This window comes from Citrus sinensis, chromosome 6 (assembly GCF_022201045.2).
Source record: "Citrus sinensis cultivar Valencia sweet orange chromosome 6, DVS_A1.0, whole genome shotgun sequence".
Lineage (NCBI taxonomy): Eukaryota > Viridiplantae > Streptophyta > Magnoliopsida > Sapindales > Rutaceae > Citrus > Citrus sinensis.
Window position 1 is genome coordinate 22,181,189 of NC_068561.1, and position 22,896 is coordinate 22,204,084.

General features: G+C 34.5%; 3 protein-coding genes across 5 annotated transcripts; 2 read left to right on the forward strand and 1 right to left on the reverse strand.

Moving 5' to 3' along the window:
* Positions 1–608: 608 nt before the first annotated feature.
* LOC102610911 (ubiquitin-conjugating enzyme E2 22) lies at positions 609–3,952 on the reverse strand. Of its 2 annotated transcripts, XM_052443102.1 has the most exons (8): positions 3,785–3,932; positions 3,237–3,313; positions 2,657–2,807; positions 2,135–2,279; positions 1,976–2,053; positions 1,768–1,880; positions 1,543–1,646; positions 609–1,101 (listed from the first exon to the last, which is right to left on the reverse strand). In XM_052443102.1, exons 3-8 carry the CDS (start codon positions 2,657–2,659, stop codon positions 738–740), a joined length of 807 nt encoding a protein of 268 aa, XP_052299062.1. In that variant the 5' UTR covers positions 2,660–2,807; positions 3,237–3,313; positions 3,785–3,932; the 3' UTR covers positions 609–737. The 2 variants fall into 2 exon arrangements, with proteins under 2 accessions (XP_052299062.1, XP_052299061.1); XM_052443101.1 differs by lacking the exon at positions 3,237–3,313 and having other exon boundaries at positions 3,785–3,952.
* Positions 3,953–10,729: 6,777 nt separating this feature from the next.
* LOC102611785 (uncharacterized) lies at positions 10,730–12,459 on the forward strand. Its single transcript, XM_006481919.4, has 6 exons — positions 10,730–10,968; positions 11,175–11,267; positions 11,366–11,464; positions 11,573–11,614; positions 11,725–11,956; positions 12,101–12,459. Exons 1-6 carry the CDS (start codon positions 10,834–10,836, stop codon positions 12,310–12,312), a joined length of 813 nt encoding a protein of 270 aa, XP_006481982.1. The 5' UTR covers positions 10,730–10,833; the 3' UTR covers positions 12,313–12,459.
* A 1,009-nt stretch (positions 12,460–13,468) lies between these two features.
* Positions 13,469–20,898, forward strand: LOC102612076 (uncharacterized). 2 transcript variants are annotated; one of them, XM_025099696.2, is made up of 3 exons: positions 13,469–13,658; positions 13,749–13,908; positions 18,301–20,898. In XM_025099696.2, the coding sequence occupies exon 3, from the start codon at positions 18,564–18,566 to the stop codon at positions 20,388–20,390; it is 1,827 nt and encodes a 608-aa protein (XP_024955464.1). In that variant the 5' UTR covers positions 13,469–13,658; positions 13,749–13,908; positions 18,301–18,563; the 3' UTR covers positions 20,391–20,898. The 2 variants fall into 2 exon arrangements, with proteins under 2 accessions (XP_024955464.1, XP_006481983.1); XM_006481920.4 differs by lacking the exon at positions 13,749–13,908.
* The last annotated feature ends 1,998 nt before the right edge of the window (positions 20,899–22,896 follow it).

The following is a 22,896-nucleotide window of genomic DNA, read 5'->3' on the forward strand; positions in this document are numbered from 1 at the left end:
ACTAAAAAACAATTAAACATCATAAAAAAAAATGTAAAGAACTTATAGTATTAAATAAATATTTATGATCTTTTAAGTAAATTATATCAAACACACTTTTAATATTTTAAAATTTTCTTTCATTTAAATTATAAGATAACACGGTGTATGCATAAACTGAAATACAAACAATTTAAAGAAGCATGGTCTTTAAAAACTACGATTGCTGCAGTTTTTTGTCTCTAATTTTTTGTTCGGTTCTTTACAATTGGAATCAAATCAGACTAAATTTTAAAACCAAATCAAATTTGACATATTTTAAGTTATGTTTGAGATTAAAGTGCAATCATATAAACATAACTTTTAAGATATAACAACTAATATTTATTAAACGATTTAGTACTATATAACTTTTAAGCTGTAAAATACAATTGTACTTTCTCAATCTCAATCGCACACTTACTTTTGGGTCAGACTTGCATTTATTTCCATTTCTTGATTATCCTGTTCTTATTTATTTATTTGAAATCCCACATCAAAGATTGGATCACTAAGTACCAAGGTGCGCCACCCCAAGCCCCCTTCCTTTTTTGTAGTATTCATAAAACAAAGGCTAAAAAGGATGTTAATGAAATCAAAGAGAACAGCCCAACTGAACTTTTCCCAACATAATCGCATTACACCAGGCACGACCAATCCTTTTCAGACCGTCACTTTCAACAATTTAAACCAAAAAAAACAAAAAAAATCCCCCATAACTATAATCTCTTCAAACTCTTCTTCCTAGCATCTATTTTCTTCCTGTCAGCCTGGACTTTTGCCAGCCCAACTTCTTTCTTTTGTGTAGTGGCGGAAGCGGGTGTTGTAGCAGACCCGCCGATTCCTATCTCCACTGTTGGAACAGCAGCGGATGGCTGATCCTGATTATTTCCTCCTCTAGTGGCTGTTGCGGAAGGAGCTAGTGGTTGCGCCAATGGCAATGGTATTGCGCCACCAGATGGTGTGTTGTTCTTCTGGTCCATGTTGGTGATAGTCTGGTCAACATTCAGTGCCGTTGTTGATTCAGAAATAGCTCCTGACTTGAATTTTGGTTTTGGCTTTGCATGAATCCCAGTGTAAATCCTGCAGAAAACTTACAATCTTCAGTGAACCGCGTAAAACGAGACTTACTTGATAAGAGGCATGTAAAATGCTTTTTAATTTTATCATCCCATTTCCTTTGCATAAGGTAGCACAGCAACAGTTAGCTTATTAAGAGGGGACATTTACAACAGAGGGCACATGAATTAAACCAACAATCCAGAGCACTAAAGGAGTTTGTTCCCTATCAGCTCTTAAAAGAACTTGACATCTCAGAAGTTTGTTCCCTATCAGCTCTTAAAGAACTTGACATCTCAGAAGTACTCTCAAAAGGTACTGCAGGACCCACAACACGTGCAGCATGTAGGCAAATGACAGTGTAGGACATGGATGTGTGCTAACACCTAGATATTCACATGTAACGTTCCAGAGTTGCCAAGAACCACCACATAAAAAAGCAGATTACATAATGACTAGACATACCTGGCATGTCTGGCATACTCCTCATAATTTTCAAGCAGCATCTTACCAGCCTGTTCATTCAATGCTGATTCCGGAAATGGTTCAATCAATAAACACCGGACTACCTGTTATCACAAATCTCAGAACAATGAAAAAAAAAATTCTCAAAGTAAAGTTCTCATCAAACAAACAGGGAAGAACAGATAGCTAAAGGAAACATTAACAAAAATTGCCATCAGAACTTACGATGAGAACATGTCTCAATCCAAGACTTGGATTCCAATCTTTTTTTAGTGTATTCACACAAATTTCACCATTTGTTGCAATATTTGGATGGAATATCTTCGTCAGGAAGTAACCTACAACATCCACATTGTGAATAATCCCAAGTTGCGTAAGCAATTAACAGATTTTAGGAGAAAATAATAATATCCATACAATATAACCAACCAACCTTTTGGAGGGGAGTGCGGGAAGTCATGAGATAATAACAACTTCATGCGGAAAACACCATTCTCATAAGGAGTTCCAGCTGCATGGAGAGGAAATCTTATTCCACTATTGCAATATGTCTCAAAAGACATAAAATTTTGACGGACAGAAAATTGCATACCTGGGCCTTCAATATCAGCAAATATGGTTGAAAAATCATCATCATTTACGCCTACTTTAATGCCCTCAGGAGGAGATTCATCAAGACTCTTCAATTCCTTAGCAAGTTGCTTTATTACATTTGGTGGAAGATTTTCATTAGTAGCCTAAACCAACACAACAACAAAAACCAAAATAAGTCAAACTATTCACAAGTGATAAAAAGAAATTACAATACGAGCTTAATGCACAAACTTGATGCATCTCCATCTTCTAAAAACAAAAAAGACAACGTGCTTAATGGTGAAATAAAGCTACAAATTACCGTTTATGAACTAACCATGCATATAAAATGAACAAATCATGAAATTTTTAACTTTATTTTCCATCAGCAACTGCTGAAAGTTTGCATCGCACACCATAATTCTCATTCTGTTTATCTGTATGTTTCTTGGCATATGAATTAAAGTATGCATCCCTGAACTGGTTTTAATATAATGTAAATTTCCACATTGATGGTGTCATAAAAAGTCTGTAGCTTTACCATGTCAACAAAAGATGACAGGATCCTTGTAATAGCTCTTCTTTTGCGCTGTCACTGGCAGGAAATTAGAACCTTGGCAAAGAATGTTCCGTTGCTTTTTGAACTTAAAGGCTTAGTGATAAAAAATTTGTAAGCAGAATGCCGAAAGCACCTAAAAGATAATAAATTGAACTTTCAGATTAGAACTAACAAGGAGGTAACAATATCATTTGATCATTTGTCTTGACTGAACTAGACTAAATATTAACAACCACCATCATTTTTTCTCAGGAATCAAAGAAAATTAGCTAACATTGGAAGGGTACTTGCAACTCATAAAACAGAGAGATGCACCACAATAGAGTAGCCAAAACAAAAGCAAACAAACTCGCTAAAAAGTTGACAAACTTGATTAAATGCAAACTGAAAATAACATTGAGAGCATATCATACGGTCTGATTGTTAAAAAGACTGCTAAATACTTGTTTTCTGTAGAAACCAAACAGAATGTAAGCTATCATCAATCACAGGTGGACACCCTTATAATTATCATACAAAACTAATAATTTATCAAAATATCAGAACCAGCATTTTCACCTACCTACAACTGAGTTGAGTTGGTAAAATTCCTCAAAAAGTTACTATCCCGTGAAACCTCCTATCTTCAGTATAATGAATCTATCAAAGTTTGAGATGCAGGAGTCCCATTATTCCAAAAGGGCAACAATATTCATTATCCTTAATTTTGGGACAAATAATTCATCCAAGTACATCACTTCATTAATACATAAAGCAGAAACTAAAAACTTACAGTCAAAGGAAAAAGAAACAAATAATTCATCAAATCAAATGAACCCATTTGTCAAAACCCTAATTTATACCCAACTAATTGTCCAGGAACGAAGAAAGGAACCTTATTTTCAAAAATACCCACATCAGAATCAACAAGCTGAAGCAAGAAAAGCATATACAATTTCTATAGTTGCAAGAAAGCAATCTATCATACACAATGATATGTTAAGATGAAAAAAGTGAAGAATCAGCACACAAACAAACATAAAAATCCAAGCTTTACATCAAATCAATTGATTTCGACTCAGATTGATCAATAATCGAACAAAAAATTCAAAAACCCAGATGAAAAATTACCTTGTCTGATTCAATTAATCTCTTGAGAAAGAGAAAGAGAAAGAGAGTGGGAGAGCGAGTGTGAGAGAGAGGAGAGAGATGTAAAAATAAACGTTGAAAATACAGACTGCGAAAGCGATCTCTTCTTGGAATGATTGATTGGTTGATTATGAGGAGAAAAATTATTTTATTTTATTTTTATTTATTTATGACTAAGCAACGCACACAGTATATTTAAAAATTGAAATATTATTTGATTCCACATGACGTGTCGCTGTGTGAGATTGCTCAGGATTTCTAGTCGTTGGATTCTTTATATTTACTTCAGGACACAGTTTCCACGCTCTTTCGATGAGCGTTTCTCTACACGGGTAATTTTTAAAAACCACCCCTGAGGTTTACCTTTGCTACACCTAAAGAGAATATATGCATATATTGACAACATCCTCCCTGGTCGTGTATAAGAGTTAGTCATCCGTTAAGCAGTTGAGGGCAACAACGTAAATGGCCTATTTTTTTATTTTTAAATCTTACAAAAGCTTATATAAAGCAATTGATTAGACAAGAGCAGCTGGAGAATGGACATGACTTTGAAACTAGTGAAACCCGAGGGGGTAAGAACCCATTTTCAAACACACTGACAATGTTTATCTTCGTTTCTTCTTCTTCTTTTTTCTGAACATAACTTAACACCCGCTGAATTTAGCAATAGCAGAGACACTTTGTGATACACTTAGCTAACAAGTCTATGAGATCAACTATGTTTCTATCTGAATTCTGACGACGACCGGCATCTGAACAGTCGGTGATTGAAGAGCGTAGCAGGTGTGTATTTCTGTGAAAGCTTAAAACTGAAGTTGGGTTTTATTATATTCTTGAATTTTGTTGAATTGTTGCTAGTTAGATACTTGACTTTTTTATATAGTTAATTAAGATTTTTACAAATTGAAGCAATGACCGAAAATGAACTGATTTTTAAGTTGATAATCATTGGATATATTATGTAAACTATGAAAACAGATTAATTCTTGATGATTTTGGACCATGATCTGTGAATGTTTACTAAAATTTTATAGCCAAAATATATATTTTCAGGTTTAGTGATAATCTTTCTTCATGTATAATCTGCAATGTTAGAGCTCGTGTCATTGCTTATCTAATTTTGGATTGCTACATCTAAGATTGTTCGTATAAAAGATGGCATTTATTGAACTGGTTAAGCTAAATATTTATGTTAATGTTTATGCAGCTTAGTGTACTTTGACATTGAGGCAGTAATTGATGATGAAGTATTTGTAGTTGGTTTAGCTATTCCAGAGCAATATAGTTTGCACAAGATGTGGGTAAATATTAGGAATGTTTGCTAGGTTCACCCTATTAGAGATGCGAATGGGATCAAGCTTAAAGTGATGTTATTACCTAATTGTTACTGTTAAAATACTTGGTTTAAAGGGCATTTTAGTGTGTAATGTCAAAAAATAAATTTATAAGGGTATAATAGTCTTTCCACTACTCTAAACCATTTGGCGCCAAATGTAAAGATCATCTACAGTATCAAATTATCTTGTCATTCCTTGAAATGTGTTGTGAAGGGCATTTTTGAACATTTCCTCAACTGCCTAACGGATGTCTAACTCTTATACACAGCCAGGGGGGATGTTGTCAATATATGCATATATTCTCTCTAGGTGTAGCAAAGGCAAACCTCAGGGGTGGTTTTTAAAAATTACCCTTCTCTACACCGCCTCAGAAAATTAGGGATGGCAATGGGGAGGGTAGGGGAGGGGACCAATCTTTCTATACTCATCTCTGATATTTTGCGTATGTTCCCGTCCTCTCTCCGTTTTCGTCAGAATTACTTGAGAGAATCTCAATCTCCTCCCCGAATAATAACAGGAGATCCCCGAGGATTTCCGATCCTCGAATAACTAATACATTTTTTTTTGTTTTCGATTTTGAGTTAATCATATTAAAATAAAAAATTCAAATAAAAGTAAAGTTCGAAATATATCTTACATTAATATCCATTACAAAAGTCACATACATTAAATTAGTAAGTAACGCAGCATGCAAGGAATACAAACTTCTTTTACAAACTATCATGAACAAATTAATAGTCTAATACAAAATTATTACAAATAAAATCGAATTTAAATTCAAAATTAACTTTTTCAATGGTGGCGTGAACACTTTATAAATATGGATTATTTCCTTTACAACAAAATAGTTAAATCGGAGCAAATCAAGAGCAAATATTAGATTATATTAGATTAGATTAGATATTAAAATTGTGATTCGCTGTGGGTAATTATAACATCTAAAAATAAATAAATAAAATAGATTTAAGTTTAAAATATTTAAAGAATATTAAAATTAAAAATTTTTAGGCTAATAGAATCTACTCGGTCTTTTTAATGTCCTAAATAAAAATTTAGAACTTTAATTAGTTAATTAGGCCTAAAAGTTTAATAATATAAATATTTTGATATTTTTTATTTTTACCAATATTTATAATTTTATAATTTAAATTTTATTATTTATTTACTAATAATTTTAAAAAATTAAAATGGAGAAATGGGTAGGGGATGGGGATTCCACCTCATCCCTGTCCCTTTCCCGAATAAAAAATTGGGTAAAAAAATTTTCCCATCCCTTCCATGAATAAGAAATTGTGTATGAAATTATTCTCGTACCCTTCCCGAATGGGAAAAATTCCCAAAGATACCCGTCTCTGTGTGAATTTTTGTCATCCCTACAGAAAATGAGCATATTCTCGAAGAGTTTATAACTTTTAGACTAGGGTATACCGATCACGCTCTGTAGATGCGCGTGGCATTAATATTTTATTTAACTGTTTTGAAATCTTTTTAGCATTAATTAAGCAACCAGTTGAAACTCTCAAATGACTCTTTTAGCCCCAAATCCTCAGTCAAATAACTTAGTAAGCCTTCCACATTTCCACGTGCAAAATAAATAACAATCCTAATACAAATTTATTTTTTATTCAATAGGTAACTTAAATTTGACTTAATTTGCATAGGGTGGCAATTTTTTACCCAACCTACAAAGATTTTCAAAATTTACACGGTTATTAGGTTTGAATCACCCATCAAATAGTTATTTTAAGTTTATGACATATGTTTAGTGAACTTATTTAGAATGGTATAGTCAAAATTTTGACATAACAAGAGTAAATTATTAAAAATATCTGAGACAAAATATTAGATACATCAATTCTAATATAGATTATTAATATATGAAATTATAGACATTACAAGCGAATTTAGACTTAATTCCCTGTGTTTTAGTTGGTTTGGCAAATTAATAAGACATCTATAAAGTAATTATCCTACATTTAATATCGTAAGACTTTTCTTTTTAATTTTAGTAGGGGTGAATTAACAAATACACTTTGATATAGTATTGAAAGACAAATTCGATGTGTTTTGAATTGAGCAGTGGTTCATTTATGTCATTATTAAATAGTTGATTAATCATGTTATATTGACATATTTTCTACCTAATACAAAAACTAGGTCATGGTTGTCATTAACTATTTGTATCTAAATAAAATTGACTAGAGTTTGTGTAGGTAGTACCACTAATACTCTGCAAATATTTGTATATAAACATGTTAAACGAATAAAATTTTTAAATAACATTATTAAAATTGAATTAAACATGTGACACGACTATATACGAGTAATAAAACAGTTTGGTTGGTGTTTGAAACTTTTAATTATTAGGATGATATAAATAAATAAAGCTTTGCCTTGGGAGGTAAGGTTAAAAGTGGAATTTGAACAGAGACTGATTGGATTAGCGAGGCGAAATAAGGGGCTTTTGCAAAGCAAGATTTAAATCAGGGTTGGGTTGGGTGCAATGTGGGGGCGTTGAAGTCCGTAGTTTGTCGGAAGTAGGACAAAAGTCCCTCTTTTTGTACGTAACAGAATTATATTTTATTAGTTTTAAGAAAATTAAAATTTGAATTAGCCGACGCTCATGCTCCGCTGGTGACCGTTAGAGGGTCAATCCACACTGTCCTTGCCCAACTAGCCGTTAGCCGGTGCCAGCTGCATGCATGCAAATCAGTAACTTGTAATTACTGCCTGGTACTGGGTTAAGTTTTAGACTTCTATATAGTGGTTGGTTTGATGAAAATTAAGGAAATGAGAGAAGAGGAGAAAGTGGAAGAAAGGAGGGGAGAGTATATTGAAATTCTTTTTTAATATTTGATTTGTTATAAAATTATAGAAAGAAAGGAAATGTCCTAATTTTTATTTGGATAATTTTACCTTTTAGTGTTAAACTTTTAACATTTATCATAAATATAATTCAAAAATTAAAAAATAAATTTATTTAACATACTATATAAATAATTAATAAAAAATTATTTTCAGTAATATAATTATATTTATAATTAAGCTCTATTCAAAAAGTTTATTAACATAATTTTATTTTAAAATTAGTTTAATTTAATTTATTTCTAAATAAATTATGACGTAATACAAATAATTTCTTAATTAATATATTATAAATTTAAAAATTATCAGAACTTGATGATCTGTATATTGAAACAACTCATTTGGCCGAAATACTTGATGTTTGTCCGAATCTGAGATAGTTAGAAAGTTTTTAAATTTCTGTTAACCAGATTTGAGGAAGATAAATTCATTTTTTTCTCTTGCGTGATGGTAAAACGACGTTTCTCATTAGCCGGCGACTTCAACAGTACAGGCGGTGACGTCTCACACACAGTTGTCTGGTACAGGCGGTGACGTCTCACACACAGTTGTCTGGCGGCGGAGGCTGTGGTCCAGCGAATGTTAAATTTGTATTTTTATTTTTTTAAAACTAATAAAATAAATAAAGTGATTTTATTAAATTGTTTAAATCATTGCTTTTACTTTTACTAATACAAAATTAATTATCTATAATATTATATTGATAAAATAAAATTATAAATAATAATAATTTGATAATATTAAACAAGTTAATAAAAAATTAAAAGAATAATTTTAGATGTTTTGGCTTCTAATAGAAATCTAAATAGTAAATTTACTGTATGTTATATTATGGATAATAATTTAGGCCTGCAGAAGAATATTATAGCCTTGTACGTTCACGTGTGTATCAGAAGAGAAGTTACGTTTTCGTGACGTGAGGAACAGAGATAATGTAAGCTAAGCTGCAGCCACTTGTCTTGATTCAACTAACGAAGAGCGTGGAAACAACCGTAGTCTAATCTGTATGAATAGCAGTTCCCCTTTATAGATGGTCCATAGAAAAAAGACTTGCCTGTAATAAAAGTATTGCAGCCTTGTAGGTTCATGTATAATTAATTGTATATGTTATATTACATCAGACGGACAAAACTACGTTACAGAATCTGTAAGGTACAGACTGCAGCATCAGCCGTTGGATGTGGTTGGATGTGGAGTGAGAAACTAAACAAAAGAAAATCGGATGGTGGGATGACGGGAGATGTTTGTTACAGAATCTGTAACATAGACAGGTCCTACATCAGACATCACATAGAATAATAATACAAAGTCCGGACTTTGCTGAGTATACGTACACAAGAAACTTCATCTTAATTTACGTCGACGGAATTATTAACTTAAGAGAATGATGAAATTTGCTTCCACAACACAAGTATAAAATATGTGCACAAGAATTGAAGTTCGCTGAAACTTACCTCAATGTATTGTAATTGATGCCTAATTCATAAACGAAGACTCCAAAGGACAAAATTTGTTCCTACAACTTATTCAGAAAAAAAAAAAAACTTAAATGATTTGCAGATGCACTATAACATGGCTAATTGTTATAAAGGGCATAAATCCACCGATCACGTGATACCTTGTACTTTTATGAAATATTCATTAATTTTTTTTCTTTATAATGTCTATCTGAAATTTATAAAGTATATCACTTTTTTACCTTTTCATTAACATCCTTAAAAGATTTAACATAATATTCACAAAATTTTTCTTCTGGATGTAAAAAGGATATTTAATCTTCTTTAAACGATAAAAAAGATTTCATCTTGCAGTTGTTGGGATTAATAATAATTACAAAACTATCTATAAAAACTCATCAAATTACGTATATAAAATCATAAAATTACCAAAAGAAGCACTGTAACTAATTTGTAGCTTATTTACAACATAAATCAAGAACTCATGCTCATATAATTCATCTTAAATGACACGTCTTTGTCAACAGTAACAAACTTTAACAGAAATAAATAAAAATGATCATAGTTATCTAAAATGCATTCGAAATAATCATAAAATCATTTATGAGAAATCTTGAACATTATACTTTACTTCCATAAAAAAAAAAATAATAGTATAAAACTAGTTAAGATAATCTTGGAGTTTACAGCTTATTCCCATCAATCCAAAATAATAATACATTCTCGAAGCATTGAAAATAATAATCAATGAATACTCTTTTTATATTTAGGGATAAAATAATTATTTTTTAACATGTTGTTAACCCTCTAATGGTGCTAATTAAAAAAATAAAAACTAATAAATTTTATAAACTTCACATAAAAAGCTGTAAAATAAAAAATATTTAATATAATTTTATAAAATATAAAGTATTAGATGATAGTATAAAAGCAGTAAATATAATGGAGTTACTTCACTGTAAATTACAAATTTAATATTTATTTCTATAATTATACAGTCGTTAATAATGCTGCATCGTAAAACAGTTATAACATGATTAGATTCCAGTATGAAATATCGTCTATGTGGCTCCAATAGAGTAATGACAGCCACCCTTCCGGAGAAAAAGGCAGAGAGCGGACGATTCGAATCTGGACATCTTGTTGGCGACTGGAGTGGGGAACGTGTAACAATGTCATCAACTCGTCAAACCAAACTTTCATTAAATCAATTAATTACATGGTAGTTTTGATGCCTTAAAGTCTTTGTGGTAAGTAGGAACTACCTACCAACTCTTCCCCCATATTTTATAAGAAGAATAAGAACAGCATGCGCCAGTGTTGCTCTTCTTACTTCTGCTTAAAATCTGAAAGAATGAAATAGAAAAAAATGGGAGGCCAAAAGGAAAGCAACAATGGTAATAAGCTGAAATTATTATGCCTCCATGGATTTAGAACCAGCGGGAAATTTCTTCAGAAACAAATTAGCAAGTGGGATCCTTCTATTTTTGCTCACTTCGACATGGTATGTAATTCATTGTTAAATAATTATTTCGGCTGGCTAGTATTAGTGTATTACTATCGTATACAAAAAGGGTTAAAAATTAAGCCGCAGTTACAGAATATTTCAATTACAAAAGTTCAACTGTAATAATAGGAATTTAATTAGTAAATCAAGAATTTGACTGGCCATGATTTAGATTAACTGAAGAGATTTATTTCAAGTAACAGGAGTTCCCAGATGGGATTTTCCCGGCCGGCGGCAAATCTGATATAGAAGGCATATTTCCACCACCCTACTTTGAGTGGTTTCAATTCAACAAGGTAAATGAATAAATTATGGTCATTGATTTTGTGAAAATTAATCAATTAATGTACCATCATCATCCGTTAACTAATTGATTAATTGTTCAATCAATCAGGAGTTCACAGAGTACACAAACCTGGAAGAATGCGTATCTTATTTAACTGAATACATTACAAGCAATGGCCCTTTTGATGGTTTACTCGGCTTCTCCCAGGTACATACTTTTCCACTTCATTATTTGTGGGTTACTGTAGCATATTAGACTCTATGATTTTGTGTGTGGGTGCTCTAATTGGACCAAATAACTCATTTCTTTGTAAAGGGTGCAACACTGTCAGCTCTTTTGCTGGGCTACCAAGCACAGGTAATCAAAATTCAAAATTTGTATGCTTTTTATCTCTCTCTGTCCCATAAAGTTGAATCATCAAGGTTGCTGACGAAAGGGAAAAAAAAATATTAAATTTGGTGAAACAGGGGAAAGTGTTGAAGGAGCATCCACCGATGAAATTATTTGTGTCAATATCAGGTTCAAAGTTTAGGGATCCAAGCATATGCGAAGTTGCCTACAAAGACACCTTCAATGTGAAATCTGCCCACTTCATTGGAGCCAAGGACTGGTTGAAATTGCCCTCTGAGGAGCTGGCCACTGCCTTCCACAACCCCCTCATCATAAGGCACCCCCAAGGCCACACTGTTCCTAGACTTGGTATGCATCTATCTTCGTGTTATCATATTATATGCTCATTTATCAACTTTTTTTAAACTCAGGACGCTATCAGTTTGTACGTGTAATATTACTCGTTACTAATTGCTGTTACTCGTTACTGACTATTTATATTGATCACTGCAGATGAGGCAGCCACCGAGTTGCTTCGCGGTTGGACCGTGGAGATCCTCCGGTGCAATAATCGCGGTCTGAATAACAATTATGATGAGATGGAGAATGGGCTAATCGAAAATGTGCAGAAGGAGCCAAGAACAGAAAATGACAGCAAAGAAGAGATGATTAATGCTAATGCAGGGAAGACAGAAGTTGAGGTTTTGGATGCTGCCAAAGCCTGATAATAATGAACGCAAAATATGCCCAACTTATCCCAATTGAAGGCCTAACTTATAACGGCATTTTGGTTATTGTTACTTTGCGTTGGCGCTAATATGCTTTCTTTTCTGCATCAATGAGAAAATGAACAATAAATTTGATTATCAAAACTCAAATCCATATGGGGGTGTAGTTGAGACCAAAACTAAACAATCCAAATAGCCCACAACCACAAAGCCATATGGCCCAAATGCCTGTATAATATTCATAACACTAAATGAAAATATGTTTAGAAGAGCAAATATAATCATATGTGAGAGAATAATTAGAACACCGATAACATCTCTTGATTAAAACCGAACAGTGGCTTAAGGTGATTGCTTGATATGAGATAAAGGATGGGAAGTTGCTTTTATTATAGTTTGTTAATCCTCTTTCAGCAACGGCTATTATGAAGCTGCTCTAAGATAGAATACAAATTACAGTCACACACGTAAAGTGATAAATAATAAAAAATATGTTATAATTTTGATCGTGTGGTTATGAAAGCGTGCTTTACTTTAAACCAATTTCAATATAGTTGGAGTCCTTCTCTTTTAATGGAATTCTAATTCTAACATCATACGTTAAACATTTATTAAAAATGAATAGTATGAAATCTTTAGAATACATTAAACTGAAAAAATGTAATTATAAATAGATATAGAGACTAGAAAAAGAGAGATTTTTTTTTTTAAATTATGAAAATGAAAGTGAAGTTTATGGGAAGTCCAATAAATTAAATTTGTCTCTTATTATTTGTAATTTGGGATATAAGTGTATGTAAATTGGGTCAAAGGCAATGGTTAACGCGTATGTCAATGACTTTGCCCTTTAGTTATTTGCATTACCAATTAGGGTCGGCCAAAATTAATGGAATGGGTGGTTTGAGTTCAAAATTAAACACACTGCTAATCAGTGCGATTATTTCCATGTTTATTATTTTTTATATTCCACATTTGACCTCTGTTTAATTTAACGGACGCCGTCAAAATCTACGATGACGACAAACGCGGAAACCCATGATGAGTAATGAGAAGAAACAAAAAGAAAGAGATCGCGTGAAATTAGATTAACGACTGCTCTCACTCACTAATGCCAAGTAAACTTCCATGTAATAATAATAATAATAATAATAATAATAATAATAATCACGATAATAATTAGAAAAAAGGAGAAAAACACGAGTCATTCCACTGGAACGAACAAATAAAACAATCAAACGCAGAGTAGAAACGAGAGACTCTCCCTCAAAAGCAAGCAAATTACATGTGTTGAGCTGAGACGACGAAGCAGAAGATCTGACACTTTGATTGCTTATAAATGGAAGGTATATTGTTTTTTTTAAACCCTAATTTCTCTCTCTCTCTTTTTCTTAACTGATTTGACTCTCTGTTTGACTGGATTTTACTCTGCGAAGAAGCGGATTGACTCCTGTGATTCTCCAGAAGCTTCTGTTTTTGTTATGTTCAATCATGTGGCTGATCTTGTCTCATTTAATCGTACTTTTATTTCATCAGTAACTGCTGCTACAGTTGTACTTGGCTTATTAAGGAAAGTGGCTATTTTTGGAAATTAAGGTCTTGTGTTTTTGAATTATATCCTATGATTTCTGATAATTGCTCGTAATTGGCTTACTGTTGACGGAAATTGAAGTTCTTAAGCTTTGTTTTAGTGTCTGGAAATGATATATACTATGTGCATTTTTGCAAATAGAAGAACGCGAGATTTAGTTTTTGGTAGCTATATGAGGTGGTGTGCTAGGTAACTTCTATTACGTGTTGTGAATTGAATCATTGTGATGCAAATGCGTTATTGCGTGCTCTTCCTTTTGCATTTTTAAATAGTTTGGTGTAAGAAAGTTGCTAGAGGTCTCTCAAATTGTCTGATTATACTGAAAATTGGTCAAAGGTAAGAAGGAATGAAAATGAATCTCCAGGGACAAGGTTGGCTTTCTTGTTGTGTTTCTGTATAAGGAATGAGAATTGCCTTAATGACAGTAGCAAAACAAAAAATAGTATCAAGATACAGTTTTGGTTCACTTGTATTTTTCAAGTTAGGAAGTTTTCGAATATGTTAATTGTTCATTCTGCACACATGTCATTGAAGTCACCAGCTAAAGTGATAGTTCATTCCAAAGAAATTTATGTGGTTTCCCTCCATGATCCACGCACTGCTAATGAATTTGTACCAATTTTGTTATACAAAACCCCATGCCACCAAAAAATAGCTAGACAGGTTACTGTTTCCTCTCTTATATTTTGTGGAAACAGATTCTTTGGGCTTCAATGAAAGCTTATGATGCAATTGGATGTATCTTTTTGTATTTATAATCTTTCACATTCCCTTCTTCCTCCTGTAGTTCTTTTGGAAACTAATTTCTTAGTGTTGAATAATCTTTTGATGCAGTTGCTTGTTTGTTTTTGTTTTTTTTTTTTTTAACACATGATTAAATCTGGTGATATTGGATTATATACAGGATTTACTTGGCACATTATGTCTAGACATGTTATGGGGATGCACTTTTGGGAAGTATAAATGTTAGGGTTGTGAAGGTTCGTGTGATCTCGATATTCTAAAAAGAATAGAGAGTATTGATGGACTGTAGGATCTATGGCTTTGGTAAACTGAATCAATGTTGTTATAATTCAGGATCAGTTTCACACAAGCATGAATGGTATGGGTCCATTGTATTGTGTATATTCATATTGAAAGTGGTGGGAATGAGTCCAAAGAGAATCAAAATCCCGGTTATTGATTGGTAAGTAAAGAGCGGGTAAATACGATTAAACACGTGGGACTGTGACAGAGGGTTGCATGTGTATGTGCATGCACAAAATGAGATCTGCAGCTAATCTACATAACTATTTATACACTTACTTAAAAGGGGAGAAAGGATATAATTGGGATGCTTCAAAACTAGGGGCGCCAATGTACAGTAATTTTGTTACTAAGAGTTGACTCAGAGAGAATCACAATTTTTTCTTTTGTTTTTTTAATTATCGTGATGGTATATTGGAAAATACGTGTCATTCTGTGGATTGAAAAGAGATAGATGTATTGAGTTGAGAGAGAGCTTGGCTTCTTCTTAATCTTCTAAGCCTTTGTACTTTGGCATATGACTTGGATTTGTTGGTCAATGATATCAGACTGTAGAAAAAAAATGGCAGTAATGCGAGGTCAGATCCAGTTCCTAACTAAATTTCTTCATTTTTAATATTTTTTATTTTTAATTTCAGCTACTCAATGAAGTAGTTGATTCACTTTTCCGGTGGGTTTGTTGTGATTATGTAATGTTTGGTTTTTTTAATATGTTGCACAAGTCTCTTGAATTTGATTACTTTCTACTTGGCATTTATTTATGGGTATCACTTAAAAGTCCATATTTATTTTAGTATTGAGGATATTCACCTTGTAATTCGTATAATTGAGCTTTAGTTTGAGGGTTTTCTGTTATTTTCCTTCACACACCCCCCCCCCCCCAAATTTTTTAATTTATTTTATGGGCTGGCCGTTTTTTGTTGTTGGCTTAATGGGTAATAAATTCAGATTGATGTATGAGGATACATGAGTTTTATGATAGTTTGCATTGGGTGCCACCTCTTGAGACTATGCAGGAGCCATCTCTCGAGGTCCAATGTGCCACGAAGTGCCACATGTTGGATATGTGTTTGAAAGTGGAGCCTTTTGATATGTGTGGCTTTTCCTTTGGGATTGTTATATATGATATGTATGGTTAAGTCACTGATTCTGTATCAGTGAGTGAGCTAATTGAGTGAAATTGCATCTTCAGTAGAAAATAAACCAAGCCTATAACCATTATTCAAAGTCAGTTCCAACTTCTGAGTTTCACTGATTACATACCTTTAATGGAGTTGTTTGGCTCGGCAAATATCATCTAGGATGTCAATGTGAGAAGGGCAGTTTATTGAGTTGTTTGGCTAAACTGATATATCATCAGAGCGTGTGAGAAAGGTGGTTTCTAGAGTTGTTTTGTCAAGCTAATATCATATGGGACCTGGTGAAGAAAGGGGATACTAGTTAGGATAAGAGAATAGGGTTATGTGTTTACGTTTGTGAGAGAGAGAGTGAAAAGTTCAATGTACTATTCAAAAAAATGCAAGGTATTAATTAAGCTTAGTTATTGTGAAACGCTGATGGATATCAAGTCAATGCTACCTTAACCTCCAGTGTATTGCCCTTGGAAAAAAGTCAGCGTAGCTATGTTGTGCTGCTGGTTCATGTACTACTGCAGTCTTGTCTCCTTATGGAACAAATTAGAACTTTAACACAAGATATTTGGCAGCAGGGAGTTAAATCAATGACGCCAAGCCTTGGGTTAGATGGTTGTAACTGATTCGGTGTCAGTTATTTCTCTTTATCGTCAATGAGCACATAGGTGGATTTTGGTTCAACTCTGTGAGTGTGTCCTGACTATCAAAATTTTGAATAAGATTTTTGTTGTTGCTCGTAGTTATTTTTCTGCCATTTGTCATTCTTATTTTTATTTCATTTCTTTGATTCTGTTATGTCATCTTTACATTTATATGGCAGTTTCTATTTATTCTTTGTGACATTGTTTCTGGGGGGCTGGGTTAATTTATAATGGTATTGGTTGAATCAACAGTAATAAGGGGATTTGTTCAGTTGGGAAAGGCTGTTATAGATTTTTATGCCAAGTTTTAGCAGATGATGTGACCATGTTCCATGGATAACCTTGCTGTAGTTTGTATATGTTAAGTGTTGTTCTCTCTCTTTAGCCTTATCTCAAGTGGTAAAGGTGTGAGATGTAGTTGGACCAAGAATTTTTTTTTTTTTTTCCATCTTACTACCCATGGCTTCTAGCTTAGAAAAATAAAGAGAAGAATGTTAAAAGCATTATCTTGATTTTGTATTTGAAAGTATGGGCTGATGCTAGTGTCCTTTGTTGCAACCCAATTTTGATTGTGAATGGCTTTTGTGCTCTAAATTGCAATGAACACCTTTCCTCTTTGCTTGACTCTTCGTTTTTGTTTATTAAAGTCTGAAATTTGATTAGCCATAAGTTTTATTGAAACTCCTTTTGTACTTAAATAAAATAATAACAGCTGTATCTGGTAGTGGTATGATGTGCTTGTGGTGTGACCATGGTGATGATAACTGTAGCTGGGAGATGGATGTAGGATAAAGAATTATGGAGCTATGTTTGCCTTGTTTTGAATTATTTTAGGGTTCTAGGTTAATGGTAGAAATTATGTGGTTAAATTCAGGATTAGAATTGTGTTTGACTCAAATTATAATCACTCTTGGGCTGCCATCAAGGCTGTAAAGAAAAGTTTGGATTCCTTGGTGGTGGCTACCTTTTAGTAATCTTGGGCTGTTTTTATTGATGTAAAGACTGGAGTGATGGTCATTGGAGACATCATAGAAATATGGAGCTTTTTTGCTAGGCTTGCTTGAGTTGCTTCTTTTTTAATTGATTTGAAAATTGTATTCCATGCCATCTGTTTCTGGGTTGTCAATAGGCTGGATGTTTTCTTTTTATATTCTATATATGCTTCATTTGGAATTCCTATATCCGATTATTCCTATGTCCAGATTTTTTGTCCCTTACATTTTATACTGCAAATTTTTGTTGCTATTGAACTTAAATCATGAATATTCTTACATATGCGTGTATATTTGAAATAAAATTTATTGCAAGAAAGTTCTTCAAAATTTGTCTTCCATATCTTCATGTACAAATGAAATGGCAGTGGAAGGTTGGGAATCTTTAGCATATGATTATAAGGATCAGATACTCTAAATAAGATTATGGTTTCCACGCTGACAGGGATTATCAACTTTCTTATATTTTGTTGTGACTGCCCTTTTTTCTTTATTTTGGGTTTGGGGACGGTAGGTGGGTCTGTGTGAAATTTAGATGTACTTGTGTCAGAGTACACTCCAGTGACCCAACTGATCAATTAACACTAGGGCTTGATGTGTGGCAGGTGGATCCCCAGACCAGGAATCAGTAGGGTCTGGGACAAGAAGGTCCAGTGTATCGTCTGGCGGTAGGTCTCGTAATCGGAAGGACTTTCTTTATAGATTTGTGGACTGTGGAATTCTGACTGCAAAACTTGAAGATTGGTTTATATCAATTTCAGAAAAGTCAGCTCTGAAGAAACCGGCTTTGGATGTCCCTTTTGAGTTGATAGAACTTCAAAAATTTGATTATGCACTGGAAGGGGTTTCTTTCCAGCAGCTAATTCGGATGCCAAATGCTGTTTATGCCTCAACATCCGACGCTGTGGAAGCAACAGCATATCTTGCTGTTGAAGATTTTCTGCATGCGAGTGTGAAGGGCTTGTGGGAGGCATTTTGGAGTCATGATGAGCCCATGCCTTTTTCTGTTTCCTGCCTATATAATGCGAACTTAAAATTTTATCAGGCTGAGAAGGCAATCGCTAATGGAAAGCTTGAAGGGCTTTGTGGTACTGGTATATTGCTTAAGAACCCTAGACATCCACATGGAAAGTGGGACCATATACTTGAATTGGCTCTTCTGAGACCTGATATTAGAAATCTAGCTTCAGATAGTGATCAACAACCATCTTTATCTGTTCTAGGTGAGGCTCTTTTCTATGCTCTTCGTATACTATTATCAAGAAGCGTAAGCAGATTGAATTTTTGTCTGAGTTCAAACACAGTGTTTGTTCTGCTTGTTGATTCTCAATATGGTGGAGTAGTAAAAATTGAGGGAGATGTAAATAAATTGGATTTTGATGTGAATAATGTTTATGACTGTGCGGCTGAGTGGATACAAAAACATTGTAGAATTGCTGTCTCTCCAATTGATAGGATCTGGAACAAGCTTGGAAATGCCAACTGGGGAGATATTGGTGTTTTACAAATACTTTTTGCAACCTTCCACTGTATCATACAATATGCAGGATTGCCCAAGCACTCGATTGAAGATTTAGCTGCTGACCACAGTTCTCGCCTCCAAACAAGAAGAGTGGAAAGACAGTTGGGGGATACTGGAGTAAATGGAAATGGTGTATTTCGGTTTCAGCGCCATGGTGTTTCTACTGAAATTGTTGAAGTTCAGGATGAATCCATCAACATTGAGTCTGAAGAGTTGATGAAGCTGGAAATAGGGTCTGTGTTATGGTTAGAGGATTCAAATTTTCAAAAGGGTTATCAGATTAATGAAGTCCTCAGAAATGGTGATCTCACATATTATGTTGCTTCACCAGTTGAAGACCCAGGAAAGTCCCTGTTTCTATATGTCGGTTCCCATCCTTCTCAGCTGGAACCAGCATGGCAAGACATGAATTTATGGTATCAAGTACAGCGACAGACTAAAGTATTGACTATCATGAAACAAAAAGGTTTCTCAAGCAAATATCTGCCACAGTTAAGTGCATCTGGCAGGATTATTCACCCAGGTCAATGTCGGAGGCCCAGCTCAGGTGGAAACTGTGATCATCCTCTGTGTGGTACCCCAATTCTTGTGACCAGCCCGGTTGGTGAAACAGTAGCTAATATGGTAAGTGAAGGCCGATTTGGTCTGGATGAGGCTATTAGGTGTTGCCATGATTGCTTATCTGCACTGTCTACTGTTTCTTCCGCTGGAATTCGACACGGAGATATCCGGCCGGAGAATGTGATCTGTGTGAGATCTGGTGTGAGGCATCCCTATTTTGTCCTGATTGGCTGGGGGCATGCTATACTTGAGGATAGGGACCGGCCAGCTATGAATCTTCATTTCTCATCGACTTATGCTCTACAAGAGGGAAAGTTGTGCTCAGCTTCAGATGCAGAGAGCCTGGTTTACATGCTTTATTTCTCATGTGGTGGGGCTTTGCCTGAATTGGATTCAGTTGAGGGGGCACTGCAGTGGCGGGAAACCTCGTGGTCTAGGCGAATTATTCAGCAGAAGCTTGGTGATGTTTCTACTGTCTTGAAAGCATTTGCTGATTATGTTGATAGTCTATGTGGAACACCATATCCTATAGACTATGATATATGGTTAAGAAGGCTGAGAAAAAATATTCACGAAGAAGATCACGGGAAGGAAATTGACACATCAGGCTAGGACTTGGTTGAAAGGTCAAGTGGATGCTCAGTGTTCATGTTGATCACTATCACATGCTGACAGCAGTTCATTTTTCAAGTCTCAGAAGACTTGGAATTCTTGGGTGGAGATGTGATCTTCAGGACGAATTGATGGTCCAGTGTTTCTGAGAATGGCTTTATCATGTGCAGTGAAGCAGTTTGGTAATGGCAATACTGGGGACTGTTAGTTTCTACAATGATTGACATTGGTACAGAGCCTTTTCAAGATGCTTCATCCTTCCTAGTTGTGTAGTTATTGAATGGGTTTGTAGAAATTATCTGGATATGTTGCAGCCGGGTCCCCTCCTTTTTAGAGGCTTTGAAAATTCAATTGCTATATGCTGTGGTGGTAAGTTTCTTGTTTGGTGTATCTATTGTTATCATTTGTAAAGATAGGTGCCATTAGTTTGCTCGGAAATTTGTGTATTTATGTATGAGATTGACCTACTAGAATTATCCAGCCGAAGGCATCATGGGCCTCTTTTTTTTGCCTTTTTTCTTTTGAACTGTAAATGTGTTTGTGAGGACCGAGGGCTTTCCGAGTCTATTTCAACCAGCGTTGTCTGGCTCGTTGGGTAAGAATATCATAACATGCGGAAACAAGCAATAAGTAAATGCAAATATTATCAAATAATTAGATAAATTTTCCAGGAGCTGGTTCTCATTTATGTACGGGTACATTATCAGCATTTTATCCCTAACATGGTATTAGAGATGCATTCTGTGGATTCTTCTTTTCTTAATTTTTTTTGGGAGAACTCATGAACCTGGCTTGATTTTAAATTTTCCAATTTGCAAAATGTGCTTTTGGACCTCAGGAAGAGATGAAGCCAACGCAGTCACCGTGCCATCCATGGACCATAAACCCCAAGACCATTCAATTAAAATTGATCTCTTTTTTAACAACTCTTAATTTGGGGAGCATTTGCACACCGAGAGAGAACCAACGTATGAGGTCAAGATTTCACCATGCAAATGCATTCAAAACAGAGCAACTCGACTCCAGCATCGCATTTTTTCCACCAGCTAACTGTTAAAACCAGCCTATGAATATAGGGTTTCTTCACGAGATTTGAAGACATGATCTAAGGTTTTGTGGAGAGAACAGTTGTCTGTAAAAGAGGGTGGATTAAAAAGGTTGATATATTGAGAATTATGGAGAGACAAGATTGAAAAGAAATAACAAAAAGGGGAGAAATTAAGAGAAAAGTGGGTTGAGATCTTAGAGTGAGAGAGAATTCGGCATTCCTATTCTTTGATCCTTCCCCCCATATACATATAATTCTATTCAGCATGAAATAAGCAAAATTTGGTGCAAAAATTTTGTTTCATTCGTGCATTTATATCAATACGTGATTACGTTTTATTTATTGAATATGAAAAAAATACCAAAAATTCATGAACGTTGAAAAAAAAAAAAAAGGTAAGACAAGGGCCAATTTACCTTATTTTTCAATTAATAAAATAAACCAGCCTGATCTTATCTTGTATTTGTCAAATTTTTCTGTCGGAATATCAATGCTCATGATTTATACATTGTCATCCAATAATCACCGTCACGAACTTGCAGAATGAGGATGTAATAACACATTATTGTTGAAAAAATTAACGATCGAGAGACAAGAATTAATGCATGCAATGCTATGCATGTATATGGTTTTTGCTGAAAATCTCAATAGGAAAGCAGAAATCTTCTCCTTATTAACATTACAAGTACCACTGCAGATGATACATATGACAAGCATCTGTTGTCCTCTTAATTTGTAGGAAGGACATGCATGCATCATCATGATCACGTCGCTCTAGAGCAAGCTGGCCTAGATCTAGGTAGAGGAGGTTTAATTTATTAATAACGTAACTAAAGATCGAACTGGAGAAGGCTACGAAGTACGTACGCATAATAGATGAGTTACAGATGCATTAAGTAATTAATTAATGCATATGCAAATTAGGGATTCAATAATTAAAGAGCCTATGCCAGGCAGGACCAGAGTCCAATATCGATATTTGCAACCAAACCGAGAGCTGAATCAACAACACCGGCAAGGACTGAAGGAACAGCACGAAGGGTTCCAGTAACCTTGGACAGAAGAGCGCAAACAATCTCTTCAAGTAGGAGTTGTACTTGGACGTAGCATGTGAATGGGTCGAGAAGATTGTATGTTTTAGTGTCAACCGGACAAACGAAAGAGCCGTTGGAATCCGTGTAGGCAGCGACTGAGGGAATGTTCGGGCAGACTAAGGTCACCTTTAAGTTGGCCAAGGGCGGGCAGGTTTGGCCCGACTCAGGGTTTCCAGTTGAAGAGCAAAGTACAGTGCCATTGATTTTCACCAGAGATATTTCTTTGCCATCAACGCTGTAGCCATGAGCCACTCTCACTTAGGCAGCTGTGGCAACAATAGCAAGCAGACCAAGCAGCAGGACTTTGCTGGAAGCCATATCGATAGAGCTAGAGCTGGAGGGAGCTTTAATTAATTTGCTATTA

What these genes read in the sequence shown, in the direction of transcription:
- LOC102610911 (XM_052443101.1), bottom strand. An exon ending in CCCGCACTCCCCTCCAAAAG is followed by an intron (nt 1,881 to 1,975) that starts GTTGGTTGGTTA and finishes TGGATGTTGTAG; the next exon opens with GTTACTTCCTGACGAAGATA. An exon ending in GAGTATGCCAGACATGCCAG is followed by an intron (nt 1,102 to 1,542) that starts GTATGTCTAGTC and finishes AGTTTTCTGCAG; the next exon opens with GATTTACACTGGGATTCATG.
- LOC102611785 (XM_006481919.4), top strand. Translation starts at nt 10,834, where the DNA reads ATGGGAGGCCAAAAGGAAAGCAACAATGGTAATAAGCTGAAATTATTA. An exon ending in AGTGGTTTCAATTCAACAAG is followed by an intron (nt 11,268 to 11,365) that starts GTAAATGAATAA and finishes TCAATCAATCAG; the next exon opens with GAGTTCACAGAGTACACAAA. An exon ending in TGCTGGGCTACCAAGCACAG is followed by an intron (nt 11,615 to 11,724) that starts GTAATCAAAATT and finishes TTGGTGAAACAG; the next exon opens with GGGAAAGTGTTGAAGGAGCA.